The sequence below is a fragment of the Pelodiscus sinensis genome, chromosome 6 (assembly GCF_049634645.1).
Source record: "Pelodiscus sinensis isolate JC-2024 chromosome 6, ASM4963464v1, whole genome shotgun sequence".
Lineage (NCBI taxonomy): Eukaryota > Metazoa > Chordata > Testudines > Trionychidae > Pelodiscus > Pelodiscus sinensis.
This window is the reverse complement of record NC_134716.1, coordinates 83,439,846-83,457,736: the sequence shown is the minus strand read 5'-3', so window position 1 is coordinate 83,457,736 and position 17,891 is coordinate 83,439,846. Positions and strand designations below refer to the sequence as shown.

The window sequence follows — 17,891 nt, the reverse complement described above, 5'->3', positions numbered from 1 at the left end:
AGAAGTCAGCATTTGGCCTGTGGGAGTCTGTAGCGCTCCATACATACAAACAGAGAAGAACTAATGCTCACCTTCATTTGAATCACAAACTGTGAAGTCACGTGAAAAGCGAGATTTCCCTAATAAAACTTTGGGTGAAGAACATGAGTAAGAGCGTGATCGAATTCCAGAAAGTAACGATTCCTAGAAGAAATCAAAATGAGGGGGAAAAACAATAATTTCAAGGAAAGGCAATTGATATTCTAGGAAAGTATGTGTGTGCAAATTAGATAAAGAAAAATCCGAAATTATTTCAATTTGGTGAGGACAAAGTCTGAACAGTGACTATATCAGATGGTTAGTTATCTCCCTTGCCTGTTTATAGTGGTATCTGAACATAATGTTTTCACACCAGAATAGACCAATGTTCCATCTAACCCCAGATTCTGTCTCCAGACATGATCTGTATGTTAGAGGAAGGAATTAATCTCTCTCTTCACCTTCTCTTATGTTTTATTTCTAATTGTGCCTGGAATGGATACCAGGAGGAGTAATCTCCTACCCCAGCTGGTGATCAGTTAATGCCTTGAAAGCAAATTAATCAATTCCCCATACAAAGCCTATTTCTTTTAAGAATTTAAATCCAATATTATCTGATTTTTGTAATTCATTAAATACACGGACTTTCATTAAAAAGCCTATATTTACACTACAGTACAGATATGTTATTGATATGCTAAGTGCACAAGTGGCTTCACAGATAAAACAATATATTATTTGTTTCAATTCCAGATCTGAAGTCAACTTTAAAGGCTCTGAAAAATAAACAATAGTGATGGTCTGCGCTCTGTCTATCAGATGAACACTGGCATCATGGCATCAACAATGGGTATATGCAGCATAATGTGTAGTCTTTTCTCCAAAGAGGACAATATGTGACTGAGTCGCCATTGCACAAATGAGGATGGTCATTTGAAATCATTGGCACAGATATCACTGATATGGCCTTGCAAATGTATTGCTCACGACGTACCTGACCTAGAAATATTAACGAGAATTTCCATTGTGCAATTGCAGCAAACAGAGTTACATGTTGCAAATCACTATCCTGAAGCACCTTCGAGTTCCAAAATATTATGCAAATAGTATGTTGATCTGCAGGATAAATACTACAGAGCAGGTTGGAAAATGTATGGGGGGGAAACCATTAGTTTCATGCATCAACTGAAAATGTTGCTAAGCTGTTTTCTTTCTATCAAACTTTCCTCTCTACCAGTGTAAATTGGGATAAACCTTGTTGACTTCTATGGAGTTAATCTGAATTATCCTACAATAATTGAAAAGTGAATGTGGCCCTTCAAATTTATATACAAATTCTTATATATTTTCCAACAACTTAGTTGAAAGAAAAACAAACAAAACTAAAATGATACCCAATACCTTTGACAGCAGATTGTTAGAGTCCATTCTGTGGATGCTGTAATCGAGATCAGTGCTTGTCTCAGAAGAATCTAATTCATCCCTGCTGCTAGCCAATGTCACTGAAGAATTGAGGGAAGGGTAGCGAATATGGGATCTGTCAGAAATCCCTTCACTTCCACTGTCTACTTCAAGGTCATCAAGACTAGAACTAAAGCATACCACAAAATATATGGAATATACAGCAATCTAATCATCAACCTTTCAAACTTAATGCAACAAGCAAAGACAATAGCCTAGTAAATGGTGTTTGGATTAGTCATGCTCTAGTCTTCTCTCCACTTTTTGCCCCCCACTCCCATCATGCAATGTGGCTTTACTCCAGTTGCATCTTGCCTACACTTAAAATGTGGTCATGCTGCATACGGATGCAAGTGGCTTAGCATGTGTGGAGTAAGTAAGGCCTCAGAGGTCTGCCCCTCTTTTGCTTCTGAACTTCAAATTAGAGTTTAAGTGAGAATTTGCTTGATAAGCCTATATAATGCAGCAGTTCTCAGATTATTTTACCCAACATCTAGAAATTAATGGAGAGTGGAAAGAAAAGTCCACCAAGATACATATATAAGCATTGATATGCTGGAGTAGGTTCCTAGAAGCCACTTTTTGAGTAAGTCTGATTTTTAAGTTAAAAAATTATCCTTTTTTTAAGATAGACTAATGAAGGAACATGACAAAGCTAAAAAAAACCCCAGCCTCACACAGTCAAAAACAAAAAAAACTAGAGAACATTTTATTTGCAGACGTTAATATAACATTACAATGAGGTTTCCAAGCAGCTTCAGCACCACGGGGGGTGGGGGTCTTTGCAATCTTTTTGTCCCTTTATCTGTGTACATAAGCTCATGGTCTCTTTATTAACATGACTGAAATGAACGGTTGACTGCTTGCAATAACATTCCAATCTTCCAGCACAAAACGTTTAGAATGTGCATGGTATTTCTCAGTAATTATAGATCCAAGCTAGTAATTGTATCATTGTAACTTTTTCACTCAGCATTAATATTCACTTAATTAAATAATTTCTTTTTTAACACAGTCCAAAGCTATTTTATCATTGGACATCTGGAAGTTATCCATCCCCACATTTGTCACAAATGTGCCATGTGACATAGGAAAAAAAAGTTAGTTAGCCTCTTGGTATATTATTTTCCCCATTTGTGAAAATGGGTTAAACATACTTACATATGGCCCTGTCTACATTAGAAAAACATCACCACTGCAACCACACAATGCAAATGCCTAATGTAGATACAGTGAACCCATGTGAGGCAAGACTTAGTCTATCTTGGTTCCTCCAGTAACTTACACTAGGAGTTGCATGGGCACAAATTTCTCCAATATAGACAGTACCTACAAAAATGTATGCAAGATTTATTAATTAATGTTTGCCATGCACTTTGAGGTCCTTGAATAAGGATGCTATGTAACAGCAAATGTGTAATATTTTACTGTAGTATTACTTTATACTTGATCTGATCCTGTAATCTTTACTCAGGCAAAACTCCCAATGAATTTTTTTGGGGAGGGATAATTTTGAAGAAGACATTAAAATAGGGGGCAGATCCTGTGCTGCAAATGGAAAACATTAAGGCCAGCTCAGAAAGAACATAGTATGTGAGTAAAGGTAGCTTTAAACCATTTTTGTGTTCTCCAGTCCTGGAGCAGGTCTATTCCCAGCATAACAGAGCTGCCAATAGGAGAATACTAGAGTGGCCCTGCTGATTTTAGGGCTGCTTTTTACCAGTTGTGTAGGGATGTTAAAATTAGATTAATCAACTAATCAAATAGTCAATGGAATTTCCATCAACTATTCAATTAGTTGATAAGGGTGCTTCTGCTTTGAAATGCAGCAAGAACCTGCCTCGATGTTGCTACATTTCAAAGCCGAAAGTGCTGCGCCTTTGACATGTACAAGTCTTATGCATTTCAAAGAGTGAAATGCTGCATGGAGCCTGGGGCCAGCAGGGGACTCTGAGTCCCCCACTGGCCCCAGGCTCCATGCTGCGCTTCCACTTTGAAATGTACAAGAACCCCACCTGGGGACTCTTGTACATTTCAAAGGTGGAACGTTACCACTGTGCCCCTGCCCCCTCCCACAGAGCTAGAGATGGGGGGAACGAGCTTTTAAGCAGCTTCCCACAGCACCACACCTCCCCCCACCTTGTTGCTTCTTTCTGATAGATAAGCTTTAGCTTATCCGACAGTCAACTAGTCAATTAGTTGCTTACATCACTACAGTGGAACAGCACAAAGCAAACCAAACACACCAGAGATTTGGGTTTATGATATACTGTGGCTTGGTGACTGTCAATCTGAAAAAGTCATATGCACTCAAATGTACAATTCCTTTAGAGTGTGTTTGGAACAGGCCCTCAGTGGAGAATAACAATTATAAATTGGCTTATGTTTCACGTTCATGGTTTGAGACGTTATGAAAAACTTCTCAGTGAAAATTCACACGACTAATAGTTGCCTGGTTCTGTTTTCAAGCAGATGTCACCCTTTGCAGCACCTGCCACAATTTAGGCCGAGGTGTATCAAGCCACTTAGAAACCACTTACAGTTTGCAGGGAACAAAAGCCAAAGAACAACAAAAACAAAAAAACAAAAGAGGCCTTTATCACCACATTATCAAAATACAGAATTAAATATAGCATATCATAAAATTTGGGCTGTTAGTGACCGGGTGACAGTTTTTTCTGAAGATACTGTAGGTTTTCTCTCAGTAGAGATATTCATATTCCAGGTTTTGGTTAATTTTTCTGAATTAAAATATACTTAGTTAATCAATCTCTCTCACATACACTCACTCAGATTAAATATGATGCTGTTCACCTCAATTTCAAGGATGACATTTGTACTAGAGATGTAAAATCCTGTTTAATTAGTTAACCAGTTAAGCATTATGTTTAACAAGTTAAAAACATTATACTTAACCAATTAAACAGGGACAGGTGGGTGGGTCACTCCAGCCCAAAGCTGTTCCAACCCCCGCCAGTTATGCATATCCCTAGTTTGTGCTAATGGGTTTTCATGTGACTCCGTAGGCCAATATGAGAAGGGCATTTACAGCAGCGACAGAGCTATTTGCCTAGCTGTCTGATAGAGATGCACGCTGTTTCCATGCTTGGCCTTGTACTTCCAGCTACTCTATGTACTTCTCAAAGTCATGGTCACCCACTCCTATTCATTTTATATATAATCATAAAACATTAAATTTTAGTCCTTTCCTGACAATATGGATCAAAACAACTCCATACCTTCTTTTTTTCAGGTCAGCATAAAGTTGACTTCGTTCTGTATTAAATCCACGAGACTTGAGTGGTAGATACGAACCTGCTGCATACACATTAGAAGGTGAAGTGAAGAGCTGGGAGCCTATGTTGTCTATGTTATTCATTGCCATTTGGTTATCTTCATTTTCTGCATAAACATATTGGCTGCTTTTCTTAAGTGAGACAGATGATGAGCTATTTGGTGTCAGGGTTGAGCAGGTATGATCTGTGCTTATTTCAGTGGTGATGCTGTCAACATTAATGTAGTTAACATCCAAATCTCTACCCTAGAGAATGAGACAGATCTGTATTAATGCTTGTGAAAAGTAAGTAAAAGACATATCACTACATATCAAACTATAATTCTCTGTGTCATCGGTTTTTCTTTTATTACTTTCTTGGGGAACAGAAATTGGAGATAAATTAATATGGCTAATAAGTTTTCCAAGCCTCAAGGTCATAATTACAGGAATGATGGGTTGGACTTTCTTAGTTTAATGTAGTGGTTTTCAACCTTTTTTCATTTTCAGGTGCCTAAAATTTTCAAATGGAGCTGCAGATCCCTTTGAAAACAAGACAGACTAAGAATATGAAGATGAACTTTCAATATCAGTCTTCTTCCAAGGCTTTCATTTAATAGTATACAATAACTTCTGACATTTCTTCCTTTCATTCTGAAGGATCCCAAACCATTTTACAAGTTACATACACAGTAGAACCTCAGAGTTACTAACACCTTGGGAATAGAGGTTGTTCATAATGCTAAAACATTCTAAACTCTGAACAAAACTTTATGGTTGTTCTTTCAAAAGTGCACAACTGAATACCTACTTCATACAGCTTTGAAAATTTGCTATGCAGAAGAAAAATGCTCCATTCCCTTTATTTTGTAGTAATTTATATTTCATATATATTGTATTTGTTTCTGAGCAATGTGGAGGTGTGTCTGCTGCTGCCTGATTGCATATTTCAGTTCCAAATGAGGTATGCTGTTGACAGATCAGTTCATAACTCTGATATTTGTAACTAAGGGTATGTAAAACACATGCCAACTTAGGGTTAGTCTACACTAGCCCCCTAATTTGAACTAGGGAGGCTAATGTAGGCATTTGAAGTTGCAAATCAAGCCCGGGATTTAAATGTCCCGCGCTTGATTTTCATCTTCCCGTCTGGTCGCCATTTTTGAAATTTACAAGTCCGGACTACCCACATCTACTCACGGCAGGGACCCTTGTAGGAGGAATAACAGGTAGTTCGATTTAGGGCTTTAATTTGAAATACCGGGTCCCTGCCATGTGTAGACGCAAGCAGTTAGTCCAGACTTGTAAATTTCAAAAATGGCGACCGGCCGGGAAGATGCAAATCAAGCGCGGGATATTTAAATCCTGGGTTTGATTTGCAACTTCGAATGCCTACATTAGCCTCCCAAGTTCAAATTAGGGGGCTAGTGTAGACTAACCCTAAGTTGGCATGTGTTTTACAACATGTAGAAGCTATTTTGAATTCAGGTTGTGGGGAGATTTTAGATAGATAGGTTTAAATTACCCAAAAAGTAGCTTTTCCAGATTCTACGAGAACTAGTCTCTATGATAAGTAATGTAGCATAAGTAACAATCACAAGTGGTCAGGATCTCAGGTTTACACCTGGCAGAATTTCCAACTTTATACTGCCCTATACAACAATAATTGGACATTGGTTTATCTGGCACTTATTTTTTATTCCTGTTGAATTGATAATTGAGGGACTTGTTAATTAACAAACATCAGGATACAAGATCCTGTTTAAATTAAGAGGGAATATAAGTGCAAATAATTCAAAGAAGAAGAGCTGGTCAGCTCATAGAAAAACTAAAAAAATAAAAAGATTACAATTTATATTTTTATATCTTATTTTATTAAAAAAAATCTAATAATTGAGTCAAGAATGCCAACAGATGAAGGAATAAAGTTGCTCTAATTACATAAACATATGTAATATTTACAAGTATAAACCACTACAAGACTCTACTGACACACATTTTACTAAAATTCAAATAATGTATTTTACTAGGAGACAATGAACAGCAGTGTATTGAAAACAAAAAGATGGAAGACTATCTTACTTGATCCACTACCATGCAGTTTGCATATACTTCATCACTTCCATTCAGCATGGCAGTATGTGTGGCTGCAGCAAAAAAGGCAGGTGGATTTGGGGATTTCTTGAGGACATCAAGTGCAGAATGCCGTAGTTCTGGAATGAAATGTTATGGGAAAATATATAATTTATTTGTTCATATTATTTCCTTTTCTGTTCTCCATTCTGCCACAAAAATGGCTAACTCTAGTCACTAAGCATCAAATTTTAAAGAGACTAATGCCCAAAACATTTCAGACTACATTTCTGTGTTCATTCCAAAATCTACCTGTGTATGCAGACATTCTTCTGCCAACTACCTGATTTCACAATGCTTGTCAAATGGAAATTAATGAGCAACAAATACAGGAAGGGGACTTTTTTTTGAGAGGAAAAAAAAAGAAAAAAAATTGTTCTTGGTTAAAAAAAAAAAAAAAAAAAGATTCAACTTGAACAAAACATTTTGCCAATTACACCAAACTCAGTTTAAAAAAAATCCCACAATTGCTGAAAAGTTCATTTTTTACACTTGCCAAATAAAATATTTTTATTTTTTCAGGCATGATTCACAAGAGAACGTACACATTATTGTAAAATTGAAGAGGAGGTGAAGCCTGGTGGGTAGGGCACTAACCAGGAGCAGGGACTATATATGCTTCAATGAATATATATAGTCCCTTGCTTTATTTTCTGGCCATTGAGAACAATGTTCGGTTCTCTACCCACTTGTGCATGATGTAAGTGGAGGATACTCTCCATAGTCTTATTTCCAATTGATATCAGATGCCACCAACCACACTAATTGTCTATAGCCTCTATATCTGCATTCAGAACACTCTCAAATATATGACAGAGTGCCAAAACATATGTTGTCTACACAAACAAACCTGGAAAGCCAATATACAGCCAAAATACAGTATGTCCTTTGAAAAATGCCTATCAATAAAATGCAGTTAAGAAGTGACCATTTATCACCTGTTGTAATAAATCAGGACTTGGCCTGACAGCAAGACACTGCCAGTGAACACTGTGCATGTTTCTCTTTTGAAACAATAACAATGTATTGATTTCATGATTAATGAATAAAAGGTTACTAAAATATTGTACCTGTAACACACACAATTTTTACTCTACAAAAATACATACAGCTTTGGATGCTGGCTCCATTCCCTATCATGTTATCCAAAAGAAAAATATAGACCAGCTATGGAAACATTTTCCATTTGCTCTGCAGACACCCAGCTTTTCAAGGGCTTATGAGGAGAAGGCTCATGCACAAATGCACCTCTTAGCTGGCCAATCTGTCTAATTAGATAGTACTAAATATTAGTGAAGTTGGTAAATTTAGCCTCTTCTCAGCACCTGGCTGCTGAATTTGAAAACTGTCAGAGAGCAACAGTGCATAAAGTTCCAGCCAGTTCAGTTTTAGGCAGAATGGGCAGTCAGGGAATTGAAAGGTGACATTCCAAAAAACAAAAAAAAACCCCAAAACCCCATGTAAAATCAGGAGTTCCCTACTGAAATCAACAGAAACACACTGCTGACCATGAAAGGCACATCAGGCGCTCTAACTTTTAAAAGTTCAAAAATGTTCAGTAAAGACAGGTTTGACCCAAGTTTGTTTGGCATCAAAAACCACACAGCAATTTCCTCTCAGTTCTGTGTACTGCAACATATTTTGCAAAGGAGGAAACCAATAAAGATTTCAGGACATAGGCGGAAAAAACAAAAACAAAACATGTAATTTCCTCTGGAAGATGCTGTACAGTCGTCAAAGTACAGAGAGACATGAGGTAAGATTGACAGTGGTGACTGGAAATTACATTGTTCTAGGACTGGGACTTGTTTTATTAAATCCAGGATCAGTGCCAAAATAGCAATGCTAGACAAAGGAACAATGCCCACCCCCCAATCATCAGAATAGTGACCCTGAATGTACCACAGGTGCTGTTCACAGACCCCACAGACCCCAGGGGAAGAGTGAATGCAAAGGTACCTGTGTGTTGGGTGGGTGGGTTGCCCCCCAAAAAGTATTTTTCCCATTGGCTAGCCTGTTACTCTATCTCAGCCAATCAGCTCTTGTACCCCACTTCAGACAGACTTCTTTCAGCACTCCCAGGCTTTTCCAAAGCCCCTTGTTCCTGCTACTTACCCACACCTCCCTTCTCCTTAGTTGCAGTGTAACTGCTGCAGTTTTAAGATGCTGCAGGTCTGACCAACTATCTGTTTTGGGATCAAGAAAGAATTTTCCCTGTTCAACCAAACTGGCAGGAGGTCTGATGTTTTGGGTTTTTTCACATCACCATGGAGGCACATTCAGGATACAGCATTAAGGCTTTAAAAGCTTCATACTAAGAACAACTGCTTAGCACGTCATTATTTGTGGGCTGTATTCCAGTATAGATAAGCTAAAAGAGACCATTATAAATGGGGAAATAAGACCCAGCATTTTGCTGGTGGAGAAAAAGAAGACCCGAGTCTTTACACACTGAGGTCCTCCCTTTGGATTCTTTGCTACCCCTCAACTTAGAGGTGGGGCAAAAACAGAGGAATTCAGAAGTGAACTAAGTCCTAGACCAAGGGGATTCCCATGGGCTAATTACTATATATTTGAGAGAGTTTGTCTATCTATTTATTCAAGAACTCCTCCTAAATGGTAAGAGTCAGGACTACCAAATTCAGTATGCAGCTTTCTCTTGTCATAACTTAAAGCAAGGTCAGGGTTAGGTTGTGCCAGGACAATAAGATTGCTTCTCACAAAAACATACAGAAAGGGCACAGAATCACCAGGCAGGTGAAACAATCTGGCTAGGGGCACCCTCCCCCAATCCAGAACTGTCTCCCTTCCCCAATCCCGGACTGTCCCAGCTCCAAGCCTCCCACCCCTCAGTGGCGGGTGGGGAGGAGTACTGAAGCTCCCGCTACCCCCAATTCATTCAGGAACATTGCTGGCTATTCCCCTTCATCAGAGAGGGAGGAGAAAGTGCAGTTTGCTGTATTCTTCATTCTGGCTGTGGAATGCAGGGGGCAGATGAACCTGGACATGATCCAGCTGGTGGCTTCACCCCTCCCCCAGCTGTGCCCACTGGAGCTGCAGTGTATCTGTCATTGATTCACCTGTCTGTCCTAATCAAATGCAGGTTTCACATCATTGTGTAATCTGATCTCTCACAACTCACAAGGATAAAAACAAAAACCTTTTTGCCACCTGTAAGTCAGAAATTCCAAATTTTAAATGGCATACTATTAATTATCTGGCTTCGAGGTCTGACAGGTTTGTGGTATTTCAGACCACAAAACATGATCCTTTATATTACCATTTTACTTCTTGTTCCTGTTTGAATTCTAACATGATTTTTAGTGACTGCCATCTTGAGAAGTTTTAGAACTACAAACTGATTCTTTATGCTTGCCTAAAACATGGAATGCCTATTTTAAAATTGTATAAATCATTGGTTTCTACCTCGATTTTGCAGACATTTGGCAGTTAAAAATCCCATGGAAATGTTGGTACTGGGCAAACAAGTTTTCAGTGCAATTGAACTTTTCAAGTGCTGGCCCTGACCCGAACCTAGGATCAGCAAGAAAAAACAATGAGCCCTGCACAGATTCTTACATACTTATTGCTTCCCACAATATGCATCCTCTCTGGTACATATACATTTTGATTGTCATTGAGATGGATAATGCGCAGACACTAGAGTGGATTGAGTTGATATATGGCTCTGAATAAGAGTCCAAGTATCAGCCTTTTTGAATCAATGTGGAAGTTAGGAGCAATGCCAAGTGAGATGGTTTTCTCACGTAAGCAACAGTCCCCAATGCTGCAGCACCACAATCAGGTAACTTACCCATGGTACGTGTTATGCATCCCGAGCCAAAGACAAATCCTTAGGTTATATTTTTAATACACAGGGCACTTTTAATATGATACAATTTCACTACTTAATGCAAGAGTTATAATCTGGTGCAGAAACCACCAACAAAGAGCTGCTGTGTATACACATGGGCATATTAAAATATATAATTTTCTGGGATATTTTCTGCCACTACATCTCTATTAATAGCATATAACACTTAATAGAGATAGTATGTTTGCTGGTGATGTTTCAGTTGCTTTATTTATAGAGGTCAATGGGCTTTTAACTAAAAATGAAACCTCTATGGATTATTTTTGGCTTTCTAACTTAATGTAATTCTGCAGCTCTTTTAAAGGCAGAACCCTTCCCACTGATTTCATACCTGAATAAAAAGACTAAGTCAGTCTAACTTCATAACAGGAAAAGTATTTCAAGACTTTGCTGAACTCATTGGGAGAGCACTAATAATTATACATTGACCACATTAGTAACTTATTTCTTCTGGAAAGGCCAGGTCATTTTTTAAAAATTGTCAAAACCATAGCAAGAGTACATGTTAGGCATCAAATTCCTGAAGGCCCACTGACTGCATTCAGCCTGATATGCAATCACAATTCAGATACTGCACTTGATTCTGATGTCATAGAAATCCATCAAAATCAGTAGGAGTTTTGCTATTGAAATAACTTCTGGTCCACTCTATTACAAATCAAATGCCAATATTAACATGTTGAAAAGTTCAGTTTACTTAACCAAAAAAAAAAAAAAATCAGAAATGCCAACTTAAAAGAGTTTTCAACAAAAATACCTCAACAATACTCATTTACCCTATCACTGTTGCTATAATTGAAGACCAAGATAAAACATGGTTAAAAGAAATGGGCCAAATTAATCAAAACTGAATGTGTAGAGTAGGGATGTTATATACTGTGTAATTGAATAGCTGTGTAACTGCATGAAATCTTAGCAATTACAGGACTATTCAACAGTCCCCAGGAAGAAGCAGCAGCCTGAGGTGGCAGGTGGAGCCGGTCAGCAAGGGGAGTCAATTTAAAAACCGGAAGCAGCTGGCAGCTGCTGTTACAGAGCACATAGTGGTAGCGACCGCAACAGCACATAGTGATAGCAGCCCCTGTCTGTGAGAGGCAGCAGTACAGGGGAAGGGAGCTGGTGCTGGGGGGAACCAGCTTTTAAACTGGCTCCCCCCAGCTCCTGCCTGCCTGCCTCCCTGTCCCACACCCCCCACTGCCTCTCTAGGAGCAGCTAGGGAGGGTGGGGGACAGATGGGTCTGCAGAGCCAGCAGGTGCAGGGAACTGGCTTGAAAGCCAGCTCCCCATGTGTATTGGCTTCAGCCTGCCCCCTTCAGCCTCCACCTTGCCCCCTTCACTCTCTATCAAAGGCAGCAGCACAAAGTATGGGGGGGGGGGAAGAGGCAGATCCAGTATTCATAGAGAGCAAGCTTTTAAGCCAGCTGCCCCCAGCATCGGCTCTCGCTCCCATCTTCCCTCCCCCTTCTCCTCCCCTCCCCCTGCTGCTTCTGATACAGAGGCAGCAAGGGAGGGAAATGCATGTAGTCAACAAAATTAACTGATAAGGCTAGTCTTATCGGTTTATTGTGTAGTTGTCTACATGCCTAGCATAGAGTATGGTGAATCCTATAATACATGAGGTCACAAAATTTGAGTCACTCCCTTTGGATGGCATGTGCCATCTGTCTATGATTGACACTGTGGATTCTACAGCACAGAACTTTTATTGCCTCCAGTATGAATTCTGAAGGCAGAGGACTCTAAATAGAGCCACGTAATTGATATCATTGGGGGGGGGGGATGTCATCCTGCACGTGCACACACACACACACACACACACACACACAAATGCTGCCTGCTTATACACCCACACATACACACAAATGCTGTCTGCTTACACACACACACACACACACACACACACACAAATGCTGCCTTCTTTCAAACTATGTTATGCTGTTCTAGTCTTCTTGCCCTGTAAATAGTGTTGTGGCTTCATAAAAAGCCATAAGCTGGAACCTCAGTACAGTCCCTGTCATCCCAGAGCTACACACATACGTTTAAGCTAACATGCACTGGTGAAAAGCCATCAGCTGGTGTTTATGATGTATCTGACTTAAAACTTTTACATGTCTGATAGGTTGTGGTAAGGGGCTGTGATTTATTTACAGTACTGAGAAAAATCTGACTCAGATTCAAAACCTGGAGTTCATTAAGGCCCTCACTTTTTAACCCAATTTTCAAGTAGCATTGACAAATCTCAATACTATTATGCCATGTTTCATACCAAGACAATAGGCAAGGTTGGTATAAAAGAGCATGCCTACCTATCTCTATTAACAAAGTTGTTGTAGGTGTGTCATTCACAGGATATTAGGAAAACAAGGTTGGTGAGGTAATAACTTATCTCACCAACAAAAGATATTCCAATAAAAATATTAACTCACCCACATGGCCTCTCTGTTAACAGAGTACATATATCAACATCATTGTCATGGTAAATTATTTAAATGGATTTGATTCTTATTTAAATCCAAAAATATATTGCTGGATGAAAGGAATTATAATGCCTAAATGTTAAAAAAGTGTTACTTGAAAACACAGTACCTCATCTAACTTTATTCTCCAGCATCTTAAATTGTCATAATATGTAAGAGTTGCACAATTCAGCAAGCAGGGAAGCTAACAAAAATATGGTCAGTTTTAACACAGAGCTTCAAAATAATGTTAATTGCAAATGTATTTTGTGTTGGCACAAGAAAACCTATAGCCTTGGATGACCTCCTATAAAGAATGGCAAGTACATAATGACACTACAGACTTTTTCCACTCAAGTCAAAGCTTATATTAAGAAGTTTTTAAAAGGCATGCATAGTGAGAAAGAACTGAAATACATCAATGTGCCCAGACCAGGAGCCAGGGAAAAAATGACTAATTCCTTTCTCTGGACAAAATAGCTTTCAGACAGCTCACCAGAATTACCTCCAGCAATCTGAATATGGATTAATGTATAACTCAAAGTATTACAGCTATGGAACAAGGAAGGAAAAAATCAGACAATTAAACACCTTGGCCAACTTTTTCAAACCTGGATACTTAAATGTAAGCATCTCAGTACAGATTTGGAGCCAGATTTCCAATAATGCTCAGCTCCCCAAATGAAGTGAGATTTTTAAAAGCGTTCAGCTCCCACACAGGCACCCAAATGAAGTAGCCAGCTCTTGAAAATATGGCCTTCAGTTCTGCAAAGTGAGGAAACGTCTGTCTCCCTTTAAGCACATGAGGAGTCTAAGGGGTCAAGCTGATTTCAGTGCAACTACTTGCCTGCTTAAAGTTAAACATGTGCTTGAGGAGCTGGAGTAATAGGGGCCTCAGTGCCTAACTTCAGCATCCAAATGCAAAAATCTTGACCAAAATTTTCAACATGTTTATTTTGCAAAAGACATGTAGTTCAGCAGGGGTGAGTGTGGAAAATAATCAGAAACAATTTTACATAACTTGTTCAAGACAGTTTCCTATTACTAAAACAAGTTAGCTGGAGATTAGCTGTAGCACACTTGAGAAGCCCCCCAGGTCCCAACTCCTGATGTCTCACCACATATGCTGTGTGCTTATGATTTATGGTTTGCTGGTCATGGTAGCAGCAATTAGTAATTCTTTTTAACTCATATGGGCCAGAAGAAAAATAGCTGATCACCCTAAGCGGTCTGTAGGAAAGCATGGTCTTTTTTGACATTTTGTATCCCCTATAAATCATCACAGAGCCAGATGGAAAGTATCTTCCAATTACAGAATGACGTCTGACATTTCCAGAAAAAAATGTCCACAGCTTTTATTCCAACCATTTGTGTTTGTTTACTCTGTTATTCAATCTGAAAGGAATTAACACATTGTGCAAGAGCAACCACAAGGCTCTTTGTACCACGTATGCTCTATAAATAAATACGGATTGAGCTGGGGAACTATTGGGATTGCAGCCTGGCAGAGATGCCCACACACCCCTATGTACTATGGACAGGATCTTTGTATTGAGACCACTTGATCTGGCCTAGAAGGATGTATTGGAAGCTGATCAGAGATGAAAAGGGAGAAGCCACAACCAAGTAGCCTCCTGTAGAAGTGGCCTGTCCAGGATTGGAGAAGGTGGTTGGATTTCCCGACCCCCAAGCTCCCTGCATACTTGGCATTTATGAAGGTGGAATACATTTCATAATATAGTATATTCTTGCTATGGCAATCACAACATATATGATCTAGTCTGCATTTGATAGACAGATGTACAGGTACACTATTAACTTTAATGAGATTAAAACCACCTATGGAGGAGAGAAGATAATTACATAATATCACAGGTGTACTCAGTGCTGTGAACCAGGTAAAAATATGACGCATAAATACTACAACAGCAACCATCCCCAAAATGTTACTGTCTAAAGGCAAAATACTGAACAAGACAGAGTGTGGGCTTACAGTTTGACAGTTCATAGATAAACTGGTCTTCATGAGCTACTGAACATAGAATACATAGCTCAAAAACATTTCATCTTCTTGACAGAATACATACATACCCACACATGACAAAAAAGCTCTATCGTCTTAGAAAGGAATAAATGTTGTTGCAAGCTAAAAAGGATTTTATCCCATGTTTAAATGTTCATTTTATAAACATTTTTGAGCTCTAAAGAAAGTTGGGGCCAGATTCACAGCCTAATTCCACTGATTTTAATCAAGCTAAACCAATTCACAACTGCTGAGGTTGTGGAACTCATTTTTCTTTCTAAAAAATTGCAGAAGGAAAAAAAAAAAGCTTTATGAAAGAACAGGGTACAAACTACATGTTTCCCTTTGGTGTCATCATTTTACTGCTTCTGTTAGAATGAGGTAAGTTAGCTATCCTCTACGACTTTCAGTGATAACCTTCTGTGTTATAAACTTCCTGCTTTTCATATACAATTTCTTTTTAAGAAATTATGCTCTCTATAACACCGCCTTGCTACAATGATACTCATAACACTCACCTCTCAAATCCTTCTCCACAAAGATATTTAATTAAACAAGGATCCATACAAGTCAAAGTAAAGATGACTTCTGTCATTATTTTATGGACAGAAAAAGATTTTCCTCCATCCGCTGATTTTTGCCTAGAACTAAGTATTCTTCTACTAGCCGTTAACCACTCTACAGTTAAATTACAAATCACCCTAAAATCAAAACAAAATGTGATTTATAGGACTTTTTATAGGTCTTATTTGTACAGAGAATCTGCTTATAACAACTGCTGTAGTACTGTTTTGTAATTTCTTAGTATGTCAGAATTGCTCAGAGTCAAAGACTTCTTGAAACCCAAAGAAAAATTCATTGTTCATATAAAGAAATCTAAACAAGGGGGGAATCACCACATGTAATTTGAATAAATCTCTTTCCTTCTACTAAACAAACTGACTGGCTCTGAATTCAAAGAAAAAAGTTACATTTGAGGGTGAAAAAAGCAAGAAAATCTGTTCATTCCAGAATGCTTTTTATATCTACTTGCACATTATCAGCAAGAAGGCAATGAAAAAGAGGTTGAACTATTAAGGAACAGGGGTTTAAAAGAAGACAGCTTTTTCTACCTTGCTTGGTTCCCCTTCTTCGAATCCTCATTTTAGGTAAGGAAGGCCAAGAATAATTAAAAGGTGAATCAGAATCTGAGTCCATTCTTTTTACTAAATAAACGGATCAAACAGCAGACACTCAAAGCTGCACTTGGTTGTGTTCAAAAGCAAGTCAAATCTGAGAGTGATGTAAAATAAAGGAATGGACAAGGCAGGATCAAATTGCCTTCTAAACACAGGGGAGGGAGAAGCTGTAAATGTTTGCTCTCTTCAGGCATCCAGGCATGTAGACAGATCAGGCTGTAAATATGAAGGCAGACCCAAGGAGGTTAAACTATGAGAGCTCAGAGTGGTGCTGCCACATCATGGTCCACAGCTATTTGAAAGGTCATTGTGTGCCAATGAATCATTAACCCACCTTTTCATTTTGATGTAAATGAAAACAATAGGAGCTAAGTTTGGAATAAGAAAATGTCTCAAAAGTAAACAACCCTATTACAATAGGGGTTTTTAAAAAGTAAAACCTTGTTTCTGTGTGTTAGTTTTTAATAAAAGGATAGCCTGTAAAGCTATGCTAAAAGTTTGAACTTTAGAAGCAGAAGATTAAGAAATCTAGAGAAGTAAGCTAATAACAGTAAGTAATCATTCCACTGGACTACATATTTCTCCTGATCACTAGTTCCCCCATCAGCCTCAGCAGACCTTCACATTTTGCAGCTGAAAAAAGCAACGATAACCCACTCATTAGGCTGCAGTTCCCATCTTTCTAAATCTAAATGGCCTAAAAGCTTAAATGTTATAAAGGAAGATTACATGTGCATTAGGGGAGCCCTTTTTTTCAGATAATATTTAGTCGGAACGGCATTTTCTCTTTCGTACTGTCACCATGTTAGACAGTGAATCATAAGGATTTTGTAAGGCTGGCACCTTTACAGCACTGGTCTAACCTCATAGCAATGCACAATAGAGCTAGTGACTAATTTACAACAAATCCTCCATTCTTATACAGTCTCCCAGAACAACTCGTAGGCAATTAGTATTCAGTAGGAACTCATTATCCCCTCCTCCCCCAACAGTTTTACACTACACAAACTACATTTTATAAACATGCTCAAATATGGCTATACAAGAGCCAACACAAAAATGACATGTGCACTGTTTGTTAGCTGAACTCCATTAAACATTTCTTTTAGTTACCCCACAATGTATGTGTTCTTGTATTCCACAGAAAGGAGAAGAGTGAATATGTGAGGTAGCTTAAATGTCAGTTTTGGAAGATGATGACATTTGAGCTTGTTAACATTCCTCACTTCACTTCAATTATTTTTCGGACTGCTGAGGTCTACAGGGCTACTTCTGTATTACGTTTCAAGTGATTCCTCAATCCACATTTTTGAGGCAGATAATGATACAATTGTTGAAAGAAAATAATTCAGTTGAAATGCAATTCACAAGTGGGATAATACAAACATCTATCAAATGTTCCTGGATGAAAATAGAGTATACAAGCAATAAATGAGATGCCTATTTTATGCAAAATGTAATTTAATGGGTGATT

General features: G+C 38.5%; 1 protein-coding gene across 2 annotated transcripts in view; it reads right to left on the bottom strand.

The window, feature by feature from the left end:
- The window catches only part of ARHGEF28 (Rho guanine nucleotide exchange factor 28), a 66,713-nt gene extending 49,967 nt beyond the window's left edge, over window positions 1-16,746 (bottom strand). The window contains exons 1-5 of one of the 2 annotated variants that reach the window (XM_075932258.1): window positions 16,352-16,746; window positions 6,836-6,966; window positions 4,719-5,020; window positions 1,420-1,609; window positions 72-183 (exon numbers count right to left, since the gene is read on the bottom strand). In XM_075932258.1, the coding sequence (XP_075788373.1) occupies window positions 72-183; window positions 1,420-1,609; window positions 4,719-5,020; window positions 6,836-6,966; window positions 16,352-16,436 (820 nt within the window). In that variant the 5' untranslated portion in view covers window positions 16,437-16,746. The remainder of the gene's footprint in view (window positions 1-71; window positions 184-1,419; window positions 1,610-4,718; window positions 5,021-6,835; window positions 6,967-16,351) is intronic. The other variant, XM_075932259.1, reaches the window with a different exon arrangement.
- Between the last annotated feature and the right edge of the window lie 1,145 nt (window positions 16,747-17,891).